General features: G+C 44.4%; 1 protein-coding gene across 1 annotated transcript in view; it reads left to right on the top strand.

Moving 5' to 3' along the window:
* Positions 1 to 8: 8 nt before the first annotated feature.
* The window catches only part of LOC138965238 (ribitol-5-phosphate xylosyltransferase 1-like), a gene marked incomplete in the record, with an annotated part of 129,142 nt that continues 107,511 nt past the window's right edge, over positions 9 to 21,639 (top strand). Inside the window, 1 exon segment of the mRNA XM_070337365.1 lies at positions 9 to 381. Within this exon segment, the coding sequence (XP_070193466.1) occupies positions 222 to 381 (160 nt within the window).

The raw sequence follows: 21,639 nt of genomic DNA on the forward strand, positions 1-21,639 counted from the left end.
GTCGCGAGGTCTATCGATAACACGTTGTAATGTTTTTGTCCGTCTGCTTCAGAAGTGACAGTGGAGTCGGCTGCTTTTTATGTTGACACACGTTTTTGTGGTGCGTTCTGAAACTCAGCTCACGGTCAGTTTCTCTTGATAAGTGATCTTCTTTGACGGAGTGCATGTTGTTTTAGGCAGGAGGACCGGCGATCTTTGATTGACGGAATGTGTGCTACGAAATGAGGTTCACTTTTCGGAAGATAGCTTACTGTGTTCTTGGTGTGTACTGTTTGATTACCTGCTATACCGGCTTTTTAGTGCTCAAAAGGCGGGCCTACGCATCTTATTCTGCTCAGGATCAAGAGCAATTTTTGCTGAGCAAAATAAAGTCATTGTCTGGTAAGTAATTTTTTTCCAGTATCAATACTAATAACTATCATGATTAATATTAATAATATACATTCACCTAAATATGTATACATGCAAAATAATTGATAACTCATGGCACATTTTTTGACACCGTAGTTATATTACAAAATTTTACGAGTAATGTTTCTGCTGGGGTATGAGTAAGCCTGAGTTTACTTTATACTGTTGATACTCGATCATTTCGCCACTCAAAGTCTCAACATTTCCTTGTAGTTGTAGCCAACATAACAAATAAATCAAAACTGAAAATGTTTGTTGCTTGAAAAAAACATGTTTGAATAAAAACAACAAGGAAAACCAATACAATAAGTGACACCAGGAACATTCTCCCTCTCTTGATCTCTCTTTTTGCCTGTCTCGTCTGTCTCTCTATCGCTATCTCTGGTCCCTCCTCCCTGAACTGAATGGTGTACTAAGGCCAACAAAAAAACAATAGGTGTGGTTATGGTAACATAACCCAAAAAAATAGGGTAGGAAGGTAGGCAATCACTTTTTTTTTTTAAACTTTTTTTTCTAATGTGTACATATTAAACCTACATGTACTTGACAGGGAAATAAGTGTGCGACTCGGGTGCTTTCGCTTTCATTGCGTTTTCTGCACTCGTTTACTTGTGTGTTTTTTTTTTTTTTTGACAAATGTAATAAAAAGTTATAGGGTCTGCCCCTAAAAATAGGGTAGGTCGGGTTACCGTAACCACACCTATTATTTTTTTCAGGCCTAACTAACATTCAATTGTGTAACAAATAGTATATATGTACTGTAGGTTAAGTTATTAAGGCTAGAAGATTAATGGAATGGGATTTTGTAAGCTGTTACTGCAACTAAAAAAGACTTCAAGAGACAGTCATGCAATGACCATAAAGAGAGAGATTTTCTGAATGAGTTATAGTGTGTGATTGTGTGTGTGTGTGTGTGTGATGAGCAATGAAGTTAATAATGAATGATCTGAACAAAATCTCATTTTATTTTTTTTATTTCAAAATGAAATGATTTGATACAGCTAGACTAAATCTCTAGACCAACATCTTTTTTCTAAGTATTTCTTTTGTATGCCTATGCATACAAATGGGTTACATGAATACTTTGGTAGCACAACATATGTTTTGGTTGAATTAGCATTGATCTGAATTATTTTCAAACATGAAAACACAGTGCAGTTATGATTATATAGATCAATGTTGAAATTCAAGTGATTTTTTCCCCAGTCAAATTTGAATTGATGGCATGAGTTTTGATAGCAGGTGATAGTCCATACGCTTGAATAAACATCCCGCCATTTTTTGCATTAGTTCCTGCGCAGCTGTGTTATCATAATCATGTCAAAGGATCAATAGAACTGGTCACAGCTGCACACAACACTCACAGAGTGCAGACAGCAGCAGTTATTAGTACAGGTTAGCACACTCGTGCCAACACTACCAGCCACAGCACTGTGGTCGTTTACTGTAGGAATAGTTAATATTGTTTGGTTTCTCAGCCCTGGAGGGTCCTAGTTCAGAGACATGTTTTGTACTGGCAATGGTAACATTTTTGTGAACAAGTCGCGTAAGGCAAAATTACTACATTTAGTCAAGCTGTGGAACTCACAGAATGAAACTAAACGCACTGCATTTTTTCACAATGACCGTAGTCCGCCGCTCGTGCAAAACGCAGTGAAACTGACAAGCCTGTTTAGCGCGGTAGTGGTTTCGCTGTGCTGCATAGCACGCTTTTTTGTACCTGGTTTAAACAAGTTTATTCAATAAATGTCATTGGTACTATTGCCGCATACATGAAATTAGGAACATGGAGCACAACAAGCTAAGCTTATGAGCGTACTCTTAAAAGCAAATGAAATTTGGCGGACGATTTTAATATAACAAGTTTGGAATAATGTCAAAATAATAATGGTAAATTATGGTAAACAAACATGTACCTCTCTTCGTTATAACTTTCTGAGCGTGTTTTTAATTCAAACATATCATATCTATATGTTTTTGGAATCAGGAACCGACAAGGAATAAGATGAAATTGTTTTTAAATCGATTTCGGAAATTTTATTTTGATCATAATTTTTATATTTTTAATTTTCAGAGCTTGTTTTTAATCCGAATATAACATATTTATATGTTTTTGGAATCAGAAAATGATGAAGAATAAGATGAACGTAATTTTGGATCGTTTTATAAAAAAACATTTTATTACAATTTTCAGATTTTTAATGACCAAAGTCATTAATTAATTTTTTAGCCACCAAGCTGAAATGCAATACCAAAGTCCGGCCTTCGTCGAAGATTGCTTTACACAAATTTCAATCAATTTGATTGAAAAATGAGGGTGTGACAGTGCTGCCTCAACTTTTACAAAAAAAGCCGGATATGACGTCATCAAAGACATATATCGAAAAAATAAAAAAAACGTCTGGGGATATCATACCCAGAAACTCTCATGTACAATTTCATAAAGATCGGTCCAGTAGTTTACTCTGAATCGCTCTACACACAGACACACACACACACACACACATGTATACACCACGACCCTCGTCTGGATTCCCCCTCTATGTTAAAACATTTAGTCAAAACTTGACTAAATGTAAAAAAGCTAATTCAGATCACAGTCTGTAAATAAACAAAGTTTTTATCAGTATAGTACCTGTTGTTTATGTACACTCTTTTTTTGGCTGCAGTGGAGTATTTTTTTTATTAGAAATAAATAGGTTTATTATAAATATATATATATTTATCTTTGCAGTGACCCCCCCCCCCCCCTCCAGTGAATGTTGATAGGGATGTGGTGGTGTACATTATTTTGAAATACACGTGTGCTTGTGTGGAAGCACACATACACACACACTGACACACCAACGTCCACACCAACACAAGGCTTTTGAATTGAAATTAAATGTCATTGATCAACTCCGTTCAAGCTGAAGTCTTCACTGAGTTGGTGTGAGCTTCCAACATTCCCACCTCCAGCCAAGATCAGTCTTATCACTCACACAAACTGCGTGACTGTGTCACTAGACAGGATCTCGTGCACAACCTTATCAGTTTCTTGCATTATCTGCTCGTAGTGTGAGAGCCTGATCGGATGTCTGAGTGAAGTTTGCCGGCTCTGCTGTAGAATTAATTAAGCGATTGGCCGGCTTTAACAACAAAGGAGTGGAACGCGTTACCGAAGCCAAATTGCATCAAATGCCAGACAACAGCAACTAGTGGTTAAATTAGTTCGTCAATCACACAGCTGTTGTGCATTGTAATTGTTACTTTTCACAGACCAACCATGCAGCTGAGCAGCTTTTCAGAAAATAAGAAGTTAGAGGCTGACGGACTGTGTTGCTGATACTGCTGAAACTGAGGCGTTAATTAGACGGAGCAGCCTTCCCTACTGTGTGTGTGTGTGTGTGTGAGAGACAGACAGACAAGACAGACAGACAAGACAGACAGACAGATAGATAGATACTAGATAGATAGATAGATAGATAGATAGATAGAAAGGATAGATAGATAGAGAGATAGAAATATAGATAGATAGATACAGGGCCGGACCCAGGGGGGGGGGGGGGGGGGGGTTCCAGGGGTTCCGGAACCCCACCCTGGAAAAAGCATGTACCTTGCTTTGAGTGTTTGTTTTTTTTAAATAAATTTTGTGTGTGTCTCTAACACATTTTATTCAATGTGAAATCCGATGAGAAAAAGGTACCCCCACACCAACACACACTGACAGGCCTTAACCCTCAAAACAAGGCCCAGATTGCACAGATTTTAACCGTTTTTCAAAAATTTTCCGGGGGAGCATGCCCCCGGACCCCCCTAGTTCGCGCGCCTGCTTTGCAGGCGCGCGCTTGTGGCTTAGCCACTTCGCTGATTTGCCACCCCAAAAAAGGAGGAACCCCCCCTTACAACTCATTTGGTCCGGCCCTGAGATAGACAGACAGACAGACAGACAGAGTCCAGAAAATATTGAGCCATTCATGCCGGTGTCACGATTTCATCTTTCGCCTGTGTACATATTTCCCCCTCGACATATATACTCAAGACTGAAATGTTGTTTCCTGGTAAAATTAAGAAGTGAAATTATTTAAGGACGAAAAGCATGTCAGTTTCTTGCATGTGAAGAAAATTGGTGGTAAAATTTAATAGATTTCAACCCCAAAATCGAATTCTTCGAAAACGTGTACTGAGTGGTTACGTCCCTTGAGTAAGAAGGAAACATTTTAGGATGAATCAAATTTCTAAGTTAAATAAAACAAATTGGTTGGACAAATTTGGTCCCATGAATGTAAGGTACACAAGGTCGCTCATCAGTACTATCGAAGGGTGTTTTTTTGTTCAGTGTAGAGTTTATACTAGATCAACGAGGCCGAGAAGCGAAATATCAACACGGCGAAAGATGAAAACGTCACACCGGCAAACACAGATTGACCAGACTGTGCGACATATTTTATGTCACCGAGGAGCTCAGGTGAGAGTGAAACAATGACAACGTCCAAAATGACATCATAACGGTGTCAATACCCATTACGTCAATTCCACAGTGCTCGCTACACGAAAAAGGCGTGACAGCCAACCGATACTGGGAGACGCCGCTATGCCGTAAAGATATGGTCGCCGACGCGAAATTACTGAGGTCACTACGTCCTGACTTCGAGGAACATCCAAGAAGATAGATATCACTTGGTTTCTGAGGAATATTGCTATGCTCGGGAACCGTTCATTTCGTTTTGTTGTGTTGTACGGAACGCGGATCGTATCAACTGATGCATCAAATTGATGCATCCAAAACCAAGAATTTGATGCATCATTTTCACAATTTGATGCATCGTTTGGATGCATCAGAATGTTCGGGTTTTCCCGGAAAGTGCCGAGCAAAAAGCAAAATTTGAACCGGAATACGAAGCGAAACGAACGTCGGAAAACGAAAGTTTGAGTCGAAGGTCAAGGGCGTCAAAACTTCGTGTGCACAGAAAGCAAACCACAAACAAAACAAAAAATGCCTTAAAATGCATAATGCCGTGACTTTGACTTGTTCCCTATTTAATGGTATGTTGTACGTTTATTTTTGTTTTATCCAACCAATCTGTTTATATTCGTCAAAATGTCATTTCAATTTTTTTCGTGCTCAGGCATTTCTTACGGAAAGACCGGAAATGAATGATCTTTCGCATGCATACAAAACCGAAAGTGATGCATCTTTTCTAAACGGATGCATCATTTTCGTATCGGATGCATCAGTTTTGGAAAATGATGCATCCTTTTTGAAAATGATGCATCCTTTTGTAAAAATGATGCATCAAATTGTGAAAATGATGCATCAAATCTTGGTTTTGGGTGCAGTCAATTTGATGCATCAGTTGATACGATCCGCGTTCCGTAGTGTTGATCGGCAGATCGTTTGAGAATGGACACGCTAGCTGAGACTGCATTCATTTGGACCGATCGTGTTACAGTATGAATGTCAGTCTAGTCCGTGTTTTTCTTAATACCCTCTTGCTATCGTTGTTACGGTTAATTTCATGGCCTAAGGCTTATGACGTAGTGCCATACAATGGGTAATTGCATGTGGGAGGGTCATTCAGAAAGTGTGTGTGTGTGTGTGTGTGTGTGTGTGTGTGTGTGTGTGTGTGTGAGCCTGCGTGCACGCGCGCGCGTGTGTGGTCTGTTTTGATTTGTTTCCTTTATTTGTTTCATTATGTGGTCAACTTAAAAGAAATGTCTTCCGGTAAATTATGCTACATAACACAAGAGAGATGCCAGTCAAGTTGATGGGATAGTATATCCCTATCATAGTCGAATATATTTGTATACTTTCATTTGCTTTTCAGTGATTTTTGTTTTGTATAGAAGGGCCTGTGACAGAAAAGTATAAAAACAATTTGGATTGTAGCTTTTTTCTTCTCTTCCGACCACCCCAACACCACCCTGGCAACCGCCCCCGTTCTAGATTAAGCCAGTTTGGCAGAGATCCGACAGACGCAGAAACAAACACACACGCACACATACACACACTTATTCCCCCCTCTGCTTCTTTACCTCTGTAAACTTGTAGAGCTAGTTATTTTTCGATAATGACCCAGCAACCAAACAAATAACGAGCCAGCAACAGCCTGAATCCTCGATAGTGCAATGGGTTGAGAAGCTGTTCTGTTTTGGTACTACTTTTGCGACTGAAAAGTTCCGAATGCTCTAATGTACGAAGTATACATTTCTGGAGCAAACAATACAAACATACCGCATTTAAATTAACAACTACAGGCCTGAACACATGAATCTCCATATAAAATCCATGAGTTCGGTTGTTTTCTGAATCTAGATCTGCCGTGCACAAACCGTTCATCACAAGTAGTTCCCCTTCTTTTCACTCAGTTTCTTCGACTGACAACACTGCGGCGGTCAGTTTTCAACAATATTTCATTTTATAAACAGATCACACGCAACCAAATGCACACATCTCATCAATTTAAACAACATAAAGCGGTTTCATACACTATTTTCCCCAGAAAACTGAACTTCATACAGTAATTAACGTTGGAACACGGGTGCAAAAGTTCGTCTGCTAGTCCCATTTGACGAAAGAACATTATCCTAAGCGATACTAAAACATAAACAGAACACACAATATCTGCCTTTACCGCCACAGCAGAATAACAGCATATCTGTGTACTTGATTTTAGTCCAAAACAGGGAAACTGACAAGAAGTGTTAACAGAATGGAATGATTTGCACGGAACTATACAACCGCGCATTAATCGATCGCCTGCACAGATTGACTGGTTGAGTGATTCGGATTCGATCAAACTTTCGCACAAAAACTCCTGTTTTCTTTGAATAACTGAAGAAAGGAGGAATAAAGAGGTTACACACCTCGTCTCAGTGATTATTACAAATAATGGTCTCAGTTCGCGGTCATGAAAAAGCTCGCTGAAGCTCGCATTTTTCATGATCCGCCAACTTCGACCATTATTTTTAATAATCACTGAGACTCGGCATGTAACCTCTACATACATACATATACACACACACACACACACACACTCTCTCTCTCTCTCTCTCTCTCTCTCTCTCTCTCTCTCTCTCTCTCTCTCTCACACACAGCTCCTCCACCACCTATATTCCTACAATGTCAAAAACACCGATACGAAGGCGGAAGAACAAAAACCCACCCCAACCGTCAAACCCTGTCGGAGACTCCCGCAGCGCACGCTCTCATTCAAGAATTCTTTTGTGCACTCTCACTTCCAGATTAGACATACATTTTCCTGTCATTGCCCCCAGTGCACACGAGAGGACCCTGCTAAGTTGCTGCAGGGATCAAATAACCGTGCAGTGTACTGGGGGGAATGAAAATGATGCTTTGATGTTGTTGTTCAATGGACACACGCTATTTGCATTTCCTGCACGGATGTGTAGAAACACTGAAATGCATGTGCAGCGCTCCAGGACGATACAGTGCAAGTATTTGTATTATGGGGTGCAGGTAAATGTTATGAGTTTTTGTAGTCAGTGGGGGGAGGTGGGGCGGAAGGTAGGGTAAGTTAAGGGTGTAATGAGGATAAGCAAACATTTTAAGCGGCAATCATCGTTTTGCCGATATCTCTCGCTTAATTGTTCGTTTGAACTGATGTGTGAAAAGTCATGGGGTCAGCAGCTCTTGCGAGGACGATGAATATTACCAGTATGTTATAGTCAGTGCTAATGATTATCATTGTTTTGTGTGTGCGAGCGCGTGTGTGTATGTGTACAGTTATTTTTTCGCTGGGTAATATCAGACCTTTTTTTTTATTTTTATAAATGTGTGTACTTGAAGGCATTGAGATTCGTTTATACAACAACTCATTCAATCAATGGTTTTAACGACTCCGTTGGGATGATAGTAGTCAAGGCTCGACTGATTTATTGCTTGTTGAAAGTTTCACTCTGATAAATGGCTGAGGCTTCAACATCAACATGTAACCTGACAAATACAATACATTTATGCGTTGGCACCGACACATGGGTTTGTGTGTGTGTGTGTGTGTGTGTGTGTGTGTGAGCGATGAAACACATGTATGCGTCAGTGCCACAAAAACCTAGGCCTGCGAACAACAGTTACAGTGGATATAGTCGTTCTATATATATCTATATGTGCCGGATTATGGAAAACGAACATGATTCGGATTGTGGAAGATGAATACCACCAGGCGGGCAAACAGTTGATCTTTGACCGTACTAACCTATTTTGTACGCAGGGATAGGATGACTAATTATTTGCTAAGGATGTTGTCCTTTGGCTATGTCCTAACCCCGCTGAGCTGTGGAGGGGCAAACCACGTCAGTGTTAATTCACATAGCAATTTACACGTACATTAATTGCAGTTGTCCTGCTACAGTAACAGTATAGTCCTTCACTGTAAACCGAAGTGTTCCACCTTTGAACACACCTTTTTTGTAACCAGTTGTAAACGGCACTGTGTGAATCTATATATATATATACGACTTGTGTCTGTCTGTGTGTCTGTGCGCGATGCGCGGCCAAAGTTCTCGATGGATTTGCTTCAAATTTGGTGGGCTTATTCAGAGAGACCCCGGACACAACCTCATCGATGAGATATTTCAACACGTGCTCTCAGCGCGCAGCGCTGAACCGATTTTGGTTTTTCTGTTCATTTCACCATTCCCAGTAACTCTTCCTTATCTTCTCCAGTGTTTTGTTTTGCGCGTTTATCTCCCTTCCTTCGTGTGGCGTCAATCCATATTCCCGTTACTACGATACTATTTTTAGAAGGTCACCGCACGTTACTATTTTTAGATCTCCCTTCCTTCGTGTGGCGTCAATCCATATTCCCGTTACTACGTTACTATTTTTAGATCTCCCTTCCTTCGTGCGCCGGCAAAGCCGGCTTACTCCCGGCTTTGCCGGGTCCCAGGCGCAGCCTGGTATTCGGCTCTACTTCTTCCCGGCGAAGCCGGTACCCGGCGAAGCGTGTAAACATCTAGTACTATATAATTCTACCAGCAAAAGTTAAACACTTAATTGTGTTCACCATGTGTGCTACTTTTCCCAGTAGAATTATATTGTTCGTCAAACAGTGTTCGCAACTGGTTACAAAAAGTGTTTTCAAAAGTGGAACACTTCCGTTTAAAGTGTTATGAAAACATATCTATATATACGACTTGTGTCTGTGTGTGAGTGTGTGTGTGTCTGTGTGTTCGCGATGCACGCCCAAGGTTCTCGATGGATCTGTTTCAAATTTGGTGGCCATATTCAGGTACACCCCGGACACAACCTGCTCGATGAGATATTTCAACACGTGCTCTCAGCGCGCAGCGCTGAACCGATTTTGGTTTTTCTCTGGATCCATTCCCAGTAACTCTTCCTTATCTTCTCCAGTGTTTTCAGCGTTTATCTCCCTTCCTTCGTGTGGCGTCAATCCATATTCCCGTTTCTATTTTTAGAAGGTCACTGTCGACAACGCTCAATCCATATTCCCGTTATACTATTTTTACTCCTCTCTAGTGTTTTGCGCGTTTATCTCCCTTCCTTCGTGCGGTGCGCCGGCAAAGCCGGCGTACACCCGGCAAAGCCGGGTCCCCGGCGCAGCCGGGTATTCGGCTCGACTTCTTCCCGGCAAAGCCGTACTCGGCGAAGCGGGTATTCATCTAGTATATAATATACTGCTACGGGACGAAAGTTGCTGTTGACCTGCATCAGAAGTTTCTGCATTTAACGGGCAAACAATAAAGAAGATGCTGAAGGAAGAGCAGAAACATCCCAAAACAAAAACACTTGATGTGTCAGCGCAGCAAATATAGCAATTGACACTTTGTCTTTATTTTATGTGCAGTTATCAATTTGAACGTAAGGATAAAGGTGTGTGTGTGTGTGTTTTGTGTTTATTAATCAGTTGAGTGCACGCACTGAAAACAATACCACTTGAAAAGTGCAATTGTACAAACAAAAAACCCAACTTTAACCCTTCTTACCGTAGCATATTGGAGACTATTGTTTGAAACCGATCATTGTGTAGTTTTTATCCAAGAACAGTCAAAAGCGTACACTCCCACGCCACCCGTGCAATTCTAGTCTTCTCCAAGGATAGAAAAAGGACCTGCGTTTATCAATATTATTTTTGCCGTCTTTAAGCGCTTTGGAAAATCCCTTTTAGCAGGCACCGCGTCCGTCCTTTGAACGAAGCCCTTCACACACAAAAGATTCTAAACGCAAGAGACAACCCTTTAAAGATACCGTTTCTTCCTTGTATTCTAGCATTGTTAACTGCTTTTACTGGTTAAGCTTTTACCTGAAATAAGAACAAAAGTATTTCACTTGGACATAATTATAGACTTGTTGCTTTTTTGTGCCGAGTTGGAATATTTTGCAAATTGATTTGGCAAGGTTTATCGTCTTTGTCAATTTTCGTAATTAATTTTGCAAAAAATAAAGAAGCACCACACAGCAAAAACAAACGCTATGCAAACAAACTAGCCAGGCTATGGATGCCTGGTGTGTATCCAAGTGTTAGAGCGATCTTATCTCATGTAAAAGCCCGAAACAGAGTTGTGACGGTATACAGCTCCGGAATGTACTTTTAAACACAGTGCACTCGGGTTTTTTTCAACATTCGTTGACTTACGTTTCTTTCATTCGCTCTAGGCACTGAGTGAGTACGTCATATTGATTCCAGGTGCGTTATCATCTACCTGTTTCCGTTTGGTTTCCTGTCGCGTGCCCCGCGTGACCTGACTCACCTGTGTACACAGGTATGGCGGAAGCCAAACAGTACTGGTCATACGGGTACACTGCTAGGTATTTATGGTGGGGGGTGGGTGTGTGGTGTGTATGAATAGTTAAAGGGGTGGTTGGTAATTGTATGAAACAATACTGGTCAAATGGGTACAGTTCTGGGTATTTATGGTAGGGGGTGGGGGCGGATTTGTGGTGTGTATGGATAGTTGAAGGGGTGGGTGGGTGGTAATTGTATGAAAATAAATGCATGTATGGTACAGGTGTTGAACAGGTGTGGAGGAGTGGTTGAGTTGTTTGTGCGTTTATGTACAACCTCTGGTTCGTACGTGCGCTTTTCAGTGCTTCCATCAGTGGAAAAAAGACCTAGATATCGTTACAAGAGACAGAGGTAACTAAAATGATGATAAAGTGTAAGTTGTTAACGATTAGCATGTTTTCCCAAAGACAGATAACATGACACACTGCAAAGGGGTAGGCTACAACCAGTGCATGGTTGACCATTTGCTCTTTGGGTTGGGCCTTTGAAGATTCCACACAATCTGGATCGCACAGTGATGAGAGGGGGGGGCCCGGGGAGAGAGAAAGAAGAGAGAGAGAGAGAGAGAGAGAGAGAGAGAGAGAGAGAGAGAGAGAGAGAGAGAGAGAGAGAGAGAGAGAGAGAGAGAAACTGAACTTCAGAGAGAGACAGTGGGTGGTTGGGTGTTGGATGGGTTGGGGAATAGATGGAGCGAGGAAGGAAAGGGGGGGGGGGGGGGGGTGGAGAGAGAAAAACGGAGTTCATTGACTGACCTAGGTAGTACCACCTCTTGCCCATCTGTTCAGTATTTACTAGCAAAAGGTCACACCCCGGGAGAATGGCTACATACAACTGCCCCGTCTAATGGTTAGCAAATACACTGGTGCTGAACAAGGGATGGCGATGAGTCCACTTTTCTTTACACTTTACTTTTCGCTACCATTCCTTTGGCAACAAGAACCACTGAGTAAACTTTCAATACAAAATGATAGAAGAAGTAACAAGTCGCGTAAGGCGAAAATACAATATTTAGTCAAGTAGCTGCCATTTTTCAGCAAGACCGTATACTCGTAGCATCGTCAGTCCACCGCTCATGGCAAAGGCAGTGAAATTGACAAGAAGAGCGGGGTAGTAGTTGCGCTAAGAAGGATAGCACGCTTTTCTGTACCTCTCTTTGTTTTAACTTTCTGAGCGTGTTTTTAATCCAAACATATCATATCTATATGTTTTTGGAATCAGGAACCGACAAGGAATAAGATGAAAGTGTTTTTAAATTGATTTCGACAATTTAATTTTAATAATAATTTTTATATATTTAATTTTCAGAGCTTGTTTTTAATCCGAATATAACATATTTATATGTTTTTGGAATCAGCAAATGATGGAGAATAAGATACACGTAAATTTGAATCGTTTTATAAAATTTTAATTTTTTTTTTACAATTTTCCGATTTTTAATGACCAAAGTCATTAATTAATTTTTAAGCCACCAAGCTGAAATGCAATACCGAACCCCGGGCTTTGTCGAAGATTACTTGACCAAAATTTGAACCAATTTGGTTGAAAAATGAGGGCGTGACAGTGCCGCCTCAACTTTCACGAAAAGCCGGATATGACGTCATCAAAGACATTTATCAAAAAAATGAAAAAAACGTTCGGGGATTTCATACCCAGGAACTCTCATGTCAAATTTCATAAAGATCGGTCCAGTAGTTTAGTCTGAATCGCTCTACACACACACACACACGCACGCACGCACATACACCACGACCCTCGTTTCGATTCCCCCTCGATGTTAAAATATTTAGTCAAAACTTGACTAAATATAACAAGTCGCGTAAGGCGAAAATACAATATTTAGTCAAGTAGCTGTCGAACTCACAGAATGAAACTGAACGCAATGCAACGCAGCAAGACCGTATACTCGTAGTCCACCGCTCACGGCATAGGCAGTGAAATTGACAAGAAGAGCGGGGTAGTAGTTGCGCTAAGAAGGATAGCACGCTTTTCTGTACCTCTCTTTGTTTTAACTTTCTGAGCGTGTTTTTAATCCAAACATATCATATCTATATGTTTTTGGAATCAGGAACCGACAAGGAATAAGATGAAAGTGTTTTTAAATTGATTTGGACACTTTAATTTTGATAATAATTTTTATATATTTAATTTTCAGAGCTTGTTTTTAATCCGAATATAACATATTTATATGTTTTTGGAATCAGCAAATGATGGAAAATAAGATAAACGTAAATTTGGATCGTTTTATAAATTTTTATTTTTTTTTACAATTTTCAGATTTTTAATGACCAAAGTCATTAATTAATTTTTAAGCCACCAAGCTGAAATGCAATACCGAAGTCCGGGCTTCGTCGAAGATTACTTGACCAAAATTTCAACCAATTTGGTTGAAAAATGAGGGCGTGACATTGCCGCCTCAACTTTCACGAAAAGCCGGATATGACGTCATCAAAGACATTTATCAAAAAAATGAAAAAAACGTTCGGGGAGTTCATACCCAGGAACTCTCATGTCAAATTTCATAAAGATCGGTCCAGTAGTTTAGTCTGAATCGCTCTACACACACACACACACACACACACACGCACAGACAGACACACATACACCACGACCCTCGTTTCGATTCCCCCTCGATGTTAAAATATTTAGTCAAAACTTGACTAAATATAAAAAGAGAGTCATGAAGTGGTCCGGACGAATACATTAGTAAAAAGGTTGTATACATAGTGATGAATTGAGCGTGAAGTGGGAGAGGGGTACAGCGAAGGAGACAAAGAGATAGTCGAACCACAGTCATTATCTACGACAGTAATACAGTCGAGACCGGATGTAAGAAAGTCGTCGGGACCCACTTTTTGTCTTTCATACATCCGGTCTTTACTAAATCCGGTTAACCGGATGTATGAAAATATTGTGGATTGACTTTCATACATCCGGCCACGCGTCTGTTACAGTCTAGACCGGATGTAAGAAAGTCGTCGGGACCCACTTTTTGTATCCGGTCTTTACTAAATCCGGTTAACCGGATGTATGAAAATATTGTGGATTGACTTTCATACATCCGGCCACGCGTCTGTTACTTGATAAAAGTAGGTTTTTTTTCATTATCATATCATTTTTGTATTTATTTGTTTTTTTATGTTTAAATGTTTTGATACATATCCTTGTTAGAAGAAAAGGGTTGTGAATAACAAATGGAAAAGTACATGTACTTACATACACTGACACAGTCAGGACAACCGATAGAAAGAGCAACTGTTTGTGTAAGGAACTGTTCTGCTTTGCATAAGGCCGTGCACTCTCCCCCCCCCCCCCCCCCCCCCCCCCCCCCCGTCCCTCTGTGTGTGCGTGTGTGTGCGCGTACGTGCGTGCGCTCGCGCGCACCTGTGTGTGTGTATGTGTGTGTGTGTGTGTGTGTGGCTCAACTGTATTGTGTGTATTCCCTCCACAACCCTTTTGCGCTTTTGACAATGTTTTTGGTCGTGGAAGCTTTGTAATGACCGTTGGCGTAGCAAATAACATCTTCTTCTCTCTCTCTCTGTCTCTCTCTCTGTCTCTCTCTCTGTCTCTCTCTCTCTCCAAAACGCACACATTTATAACACACACACACACACGCGCGCGCACTGAATACAAAATGAGTTAAACTTAAAACCAGTTTAATGGATTAAAACAACAACAACATAAAAAAAACTGAGTCACACCCACGACCAATGCCTCTGGTTCTAATTGTACAAAAAATGCCTTCCTGGGCTATTATGGCTCTTCAGTCATGACAAATTTATAACAGGCTAAAATGACTGAATAGACAAACAAAACAGATGAGTTAAACATAAAATCAGTTTAATGGATAAAATCAACAACAACAACAACAAGAACATAAAAACAACAACAAGAACATAAAAACAACAACATAAAATACAACAAAATAAAATACAACAACATAAAATACAACAACATAAAAAAAAACATAAAAAGATAACAACTGATTCACATCCATGACCAATGTCTCTGGTTATAAATGTAACAAAAATGCCTTCTGGGCTTTTATGGGTCTTCGTGACGAATTTGTAACAGGTTAAAAAAAATGATTGAATGGAGAAACAAATTAAACAGAACAACTCCTTGACAGCTATAGAATCTGGATAAAAATCAGTTGGTGGGGAAGTTTTCAGGGCATCCTCATTTAGACTACCTTTGTGGACACCACCCGCTCAAAATGGCCACAGAGATTTCGGAGGTAAATGTTCTCCTCGGACCTGTCTACCCCATTTATCGGGAAAAGGGGTGGGTGTGGCAGCCATCCCCGCGAGCATTCGGAAGTGGCTGTGTACACCACAATGGTGGTTTGAAGGAGTGTGGCAGCCGCGAATATCTCTACATCCGAACCCCATGAACGGGGTCGGAGGGTGTTGTGAGCGAGATAATCACCTACATCTCCATCCACGTATGCAGAGAAAGCCTGGTGATTCCTGCACATGGTGTCGATTATTTTTTCTCGGACAACCATGTGCTGAGCCTGGCTACCACACAAATAAAGGCTTATGGCACGATACAAGCAGTTAGAAGGGAAATTACCCTTACCACACTTTGGTGACTTGGGTCTACTTTTGTTTTCTTACAACCGGTCTTGCAACAACGCATTTGTGCTGCTCGGTACCAGAGATTTGCTTTCATACAACCGGACTTTTATACATCCGATTAAATTACATATTCTTACTCCGAATCACATAAAGAGCATTGACGCAGTCTGAATTGCTAAGGTCTGAAAAAGGCTACCCGTCTTAAAGTTTAAAAGGGAAGCAACCCAACCACAAAAAAGGTAAACACAGCTATGGTAATGACCATATACCCGGGGAGTTACCTCCCCTGCTGGGGTATGTGACATCACTACCACTGCTGCACCACGTGGTATACTCATTCGACATCTTTCAGTTCTGACGAGAGGTCGTGTTTCCATAGGCTCTGTGCGTTGTTGGAGTTTTCGTAACACCCACCGACCACCTACCCGTCTGCTTATCTTCTACCTGGTAGTTGGTGAGCTCTTTCCATTTTACCTTACCTATCGTAAGAACTTTTGGCTGGTTATTGATAACTTTTCGTCCTTTTCGGACTTGTGAAATTTTTGTCAGTAACTGTTGTTGTTGTGTTGGCCGCCATTTGCATTTTGGCCGGCATGGCAGAGAACGCGAGTAGACGTGGCAAGGGCGATGTTAAGGGCAAAATTAAGCCTAAATCATCTTCTCAAGGTTCTAAACCTGTGTTAGTTGTCCTTTCGGATAAAGAGAAAAACACTGTCATGTCTGTTACCATTTCTCCCCCCGGACGCGCTAGCGCGAGCGGTACTTCGTCTACTTGCGTTACGTCGGCGGCTTGCTCGTCCTCCGTTTCTTCAGACGGGCAAGCTTCACTTGTTTCTTCGTTGTTGAGCTCTTTGGTTCCAGAGATTCGCAGTTTAGTACGCGACGAACTAAAGCGTGCTACTCCACCGGAAAGCACCGTCCATCCGCCTGCAGTGAGCGATGCCCGCTCTTTGGCTTCCTTTTCCGGTTTTGTGGTGACTGCTTCCTGTGCTACCGGAACTTCGACTACTCCTTCTGCTTCTGCTTCCGCGGGAAGCTCTCAAGGTACGTCGAGCTTGTCCTTCGGCTCTAGTGAAGCCACTGGACTGTCCCTGCTGGGACGGAGCTCACCTGGCGCGGGTCACTCCCGCTTTCCTGCTCAGTTTCGTTCAGTACCCATTGAGCGTGAGTTCGTTTCTGAGCAAGGGCGGTTTCCTTCGGAAGTCGCGCTTCCGGGTTTTTCCGGAAGCGAAGGTCCTCCTTCACACTCCCATTCAGCGGCAGGTGTTGGAGTTGACTGTGGACTGGCCTCCGGGCAGCAGGGCTTCCGGCCCCAGTCATCACGACCAGCGTTTCCACATCAAGGTGTGGCTTCGCCGGCCGTGTTTCCGGCACAGACCGGATCTGCTTTCTCTCTTCCGGGTACTCCTTCTCGGATGTCTGTGGTTGAGAGTCAGCTTCCTGACTATGGACGGTCGGGGCATTCTTCCCTTCACTATGGTGTTGGGTCGACACCCCTTCCGGTTCCGGTGGCTTCAAGCTTGTCGTCAGCGCTCCCTTCTCTGCCTGCTGGTATGGGTACGGGACATGACGGTCTGCGGTCTGTGGGGTTTCCGGTTTCGGCTTACCCTGACCGCCAGCTTGCTTCCGGTTCAGTTGACTTTGGTCAAGTTGATCATGGCTATTCTGACACTCAGTCTGTAGCCAGTGAGCAACCTCGCTCGGGTTTTCCGGCTCAGCTCAAGCGTGCTTTGGAAGCGGCCGCAGAGGTTACTTCCCGGTATTTTCCGGAAGGTGCTTCTGCCAAGGTTTCTTCAACCTCAGCTGCTCCGTCAGCTATGGCTGACTTCCGGTATGCAAAGGAGGGCGACGATAGCTTCCGCTTTGCCGAATCACCCTTTGTGGCATACCAGCTGTCTCAGGTTTTGGCTCGTCCATCTCCGGCCGGAAGTGGTCTCCCCTGCACGCCTGTTCCGTTACTGGTTCCTCACGGTCCAGTTCCGGATGAGGCTCAGTCTTACCTAGCTTCTATGGCTCACGCTTCTTCTTTTACCCCTTCCGGTCTTAAGAAGTTCGTGCTGCCGAAGTTTTCTCGCAACTTACTGGCTTCTTTTGCTCTTCCGCGTACAACGCTGCCTGTTACGCCGGACTTGCTGCCTCTGTTGGCCAAGCCAATCAAGCCTTCCTCGGGTGTGGTCTTGCCTGATCACACTCTTCTGGCTTCTGAAGAGATCAGTCGGCAACTTCTGGAGTTGTCCTCCATCTCGGAGACTCTGATTAGATCTCTCTCTCGCGCTCTTACTGAGACGCTTGATCCTTTCTTGCTCAGTCGTGAGCAGGACGCTGATGATGTGTCCACGCTCCTCTCGGCTCTGGCCAGGGTCAACGAGGAGCAGATGCGTCTGTCTGCCCTTCAGTACGTGCACTCTGTTTCGTGTCGTCGGGATTTATTCCTCGCTCACTCTCAGTTTTCTGAGCAAACGACTCTTGACACACTCAGATCGTCGCCGGTTGTGGAGGGGTCTCTGTTCGGTCCTCTGGTTTTCGATGCACGAAGATCAGAGATCCAGTCCAACAGGGATCAGCAGTTTTCGGACTTCTCCCTTCAGGCTTTCAAGCAGGCTAAGACTTCTAAGCCCAAGCCTCCTCAGGCTTCCGGCTCGTCTAAGCCTGCCGGCACGAAGCAGACAAAGTCTTCTTCTCAACCCTGGAGGGGTTCGAGAAAAAGATCAGCGTCCGGCAGAGGGCGGGGTGGCTCTAGCAGCAAGCCCCACCCCCAATGAAGTGTTCCCGGTTTCACCCCCCCCCCCCCACCCTCCACTCTGGTGATGGCGGGGGGCCCCTCCCGGGCACTATCACACTGGTCGGCCGCCATACACAGCCAGTGGATAGTGGGCGTTGTGGGATCGGGTTTTCGTCTACTTTGGCAGGACAAAAAGGCGCCGCTTTCCCGGCGTCCGCCGGCCTGCAAGCCCCCCTCCTCACAGGAGGCAAGGTCCGTCCTTCAGGCGGAAATTGTCACCCTGGTGCAGAAGGGCGCGGTGGAGAAAGTCCTAGACCACAGCTCTCCGGGCTTCTACGGGCGGCTTTTTGCCGTTCCCAAGTCGTCAGGAGGGTGGCGTCCCGTCCTGGACCTATCGCAGCTCAACACTTTCTTGAGAACGATACGGTTCAAGATGGAGACGCCGGCTTCGGTCAGGGACTCCCTCCGTCCAGGAGACTGGGCGACCTCCATCGATCTGACAGATGCATACTTTCACATTCTCATGCATCCGTCCGACCGGAAATGGCTCCGTTTCCGGTGGGGCGATCAGATCTTCCAGTTCCGCGCTCTTCCCTTCGGGCTGTCTCTGGCACCTTGGGTCTTTACCATGGTCGTGAGACAGCTATGCGCACTGGTGAGGTCGCAGGGTATCCGGCTCAGGGCATATCTGGACGATTGGCTCATCATGAACCAAAGCCGGACAGGTTGCTCGGGCCATACCCAGTCTGTTCTTCGTCAAGCCCACTTGTTGGGCTTTTCGATCAACATGACAAAGTCGGAGCTGATTCCGTCGCAGACGTTCACTTATTTGGGAATGTCTTTCAGCACGGTCCCTTGGACTGTCCAACCCTCTCAGCGGCGGGTGGACAAGCTCCAAGCGCTTATCAGATCCACTTTGCCTCTCCTGCGGGCTTCCCTCCGGACGCTGGCCTCCATCTTGGGACAGATGGAATCCATGGCTCTCTTGGTGCCTCTGGGCAGAGTTCACAAACGGCCTTTTCAGTTTGCTCTGAAGCCGTATGTGGACTCTGCTCATGTGGACTGGAACGTCCTCGTCCCTCTCCAGGGATGGTTCCAGTCAGCGACCCTTCCGTGGTTGGACACGGACTGGGTTTGCAGAGGTGTGCCGATCGCCTTGCCTCCCCCAGACACGGACCTCTTCACAGATGCGTCTCTGTCGGGGTGGGGAGCGCACACAGACCGACAGACTGCGTCGGGCCTGTGGTCGGCAGAGCAGAGCCACTGGCACATCAACCTACTGGAGCTCGAGGCTGTGGCCCTTGCTCTGGAGGAGTTTCGGCCCTCCCTTCACGCCCATCATGTTCGTCTTTTCACAGACAACACGACTGTGGCAGCTTATCTGAACAAGCAGGGGGGGTCGCGGTCCCCTTCTCTTTCGAGAAGGACCTGCGAGATTCTGGTCTGGTGCTGGCAACATCAGATCACTCTCACAGCCAGGTACCTTCCGGGGAGCTTGAACACTTTGGCGGACGCGCTCAGTCGCTCCGACAAAGTGCTTCAATCAGAGTGGACGATCACTCAAGGGGCACTGCTTCGCCTTTGGGCCCTCGTCCCAAAGCCTCTGGTGGATCTCTTTGCCACCCGGTTCTCGAAGAGGCTGTCAATCTTCGTCTCGCCATTCCCGGATCCCGAGGCTTGGCAGACGGATGCATTGGCCTTTCCCTGGACAGGGCTACAGGCCTACGCCTTTCCTCCCTTCCAACTACTCAGCAGAGTACTTCGGAAGGCGGAAATGGAGGGTCCGGATCTCCTGTTGGTCGCCCCTCTGTGGCCTTCTCAGGTTTGGTTCCCGGACCTTCTAAGGCTCGCCCACGGTCCACCAGTTCCTCTCTCTCACAAAAGGGGAACTGGTGCAGCCTCACACCGGCATACCACACGAGGATCCCTTGTCTCTGAATCTTCACGTGTGGAGGTTGTCCGGTCCTCTCTGAGGCGTTCCGGTGCGTCTGAGCAGACTCTCGACTTAGTGGAACGCTCTCATAGGGCTTCTACGTCGTCAGTCTATGCATCCCACTGGAAGGCCTGGGGTGCCTGGTGTCAGGCTCAGGGTTTGAACGCGCTAGCCCCTCGGTCTATGCACGTGGCAAACCACCTTTCTTTTCTTGCGTCTCAAGGAGCTTCTGCTTCCTCCTTGAGAGTTAGGAGATCTGCCATTGCGGTAACCTTACGTCAGATGGGCCGCTCTATTGACGTCAGCGGAGTCATTTCACGGGTGATTAAGGGCGCTGCCCTTAAAGAGATTTCTACTCGCACCCCCATGCCAAAATGGGATCTTTTCCTGGTACTCGAGTTTTTACGTTCTACAGGATTTGAACCTCTGATTCAATCACATATTCTTACCTCAACTCACATAAATGGCATTAACTTCAGTTCATTGCTAAGATATTGAAGTAGTACTCGACCCTGGTAAGGGGGGAAGTAACTCCCAAAGAAAACAAAGTCCGTAGTCAAGGACGGGAGTCACCTCCCCTACCGGTAACCCGCGCATGCGCGGTCCTACTACCGGCCGTCATTCCACCCACTTCAACACTCGAGCACAGACGTGTTGTGGTACTCCGGCATCTTTTTTGCCTTGGCCTTTTGTGGAAGGCCATTTGACCCTGGTATTTGCGTTGCTATCTTTAGGTAAGATCGTTTCACTTCTCTTCGCTGCGCATTGCGTTTGTTTGAGTATTTCGCTGTTGTAATTCGTCTCCACGTGCGCGTGTTCGAAATTGCAAATGGCGGACAAAAGCTCTAAAAGCAAGGGCAATCTTGTTTCTCTGCTCTCTTCACCGGGGAAAGAGAAAGATAAGGACAAGTCTAAGTCTAAATCAAAGACGCCTGCCTCTGTAACTTCGTCACAGGCTACGTCTTTAGTTCTGGTTACTGACCCGGTGACTAAGAAGTCAGAACGGGTTTCGATTGACTCCACGTCACCGTCACCGGTTTTTCTTACGCAGGAACGCGCTACTTCTCCTCTCTCGCGCTCGCAGGCGCCTCGGCCTAGCGAGTCCGTGTCTCGGGAAGAAATCTTGGCAATGTTTGCTACTTTGAAGCATGATTTGGTTGCCTTGCATTCTGCGGAAAGGCCTGTCGCTCCCCTCCCGCCTGGCGTGGGGGGGGTGGCTTCACTTTCTAGGCTGCGGCCTTCAGCGACGAT

This window comes from Littorina saxatilis, linkage group LG4, assembly GCF_037325665.1.
Source record: "Littorina saxatilis isolate snail1 linkage group LG4, US_GU_Lsax_2.0, whole genome shotgun sequence".
In the NCBI taxonomy this organism is placed as follows: domain Eukaryota; kingdom Metazoa; phylum Mollusca; class Gastropoda; order Littorinimorpha; family Littorinidae; genus Littorina; species Littorina saxatilis.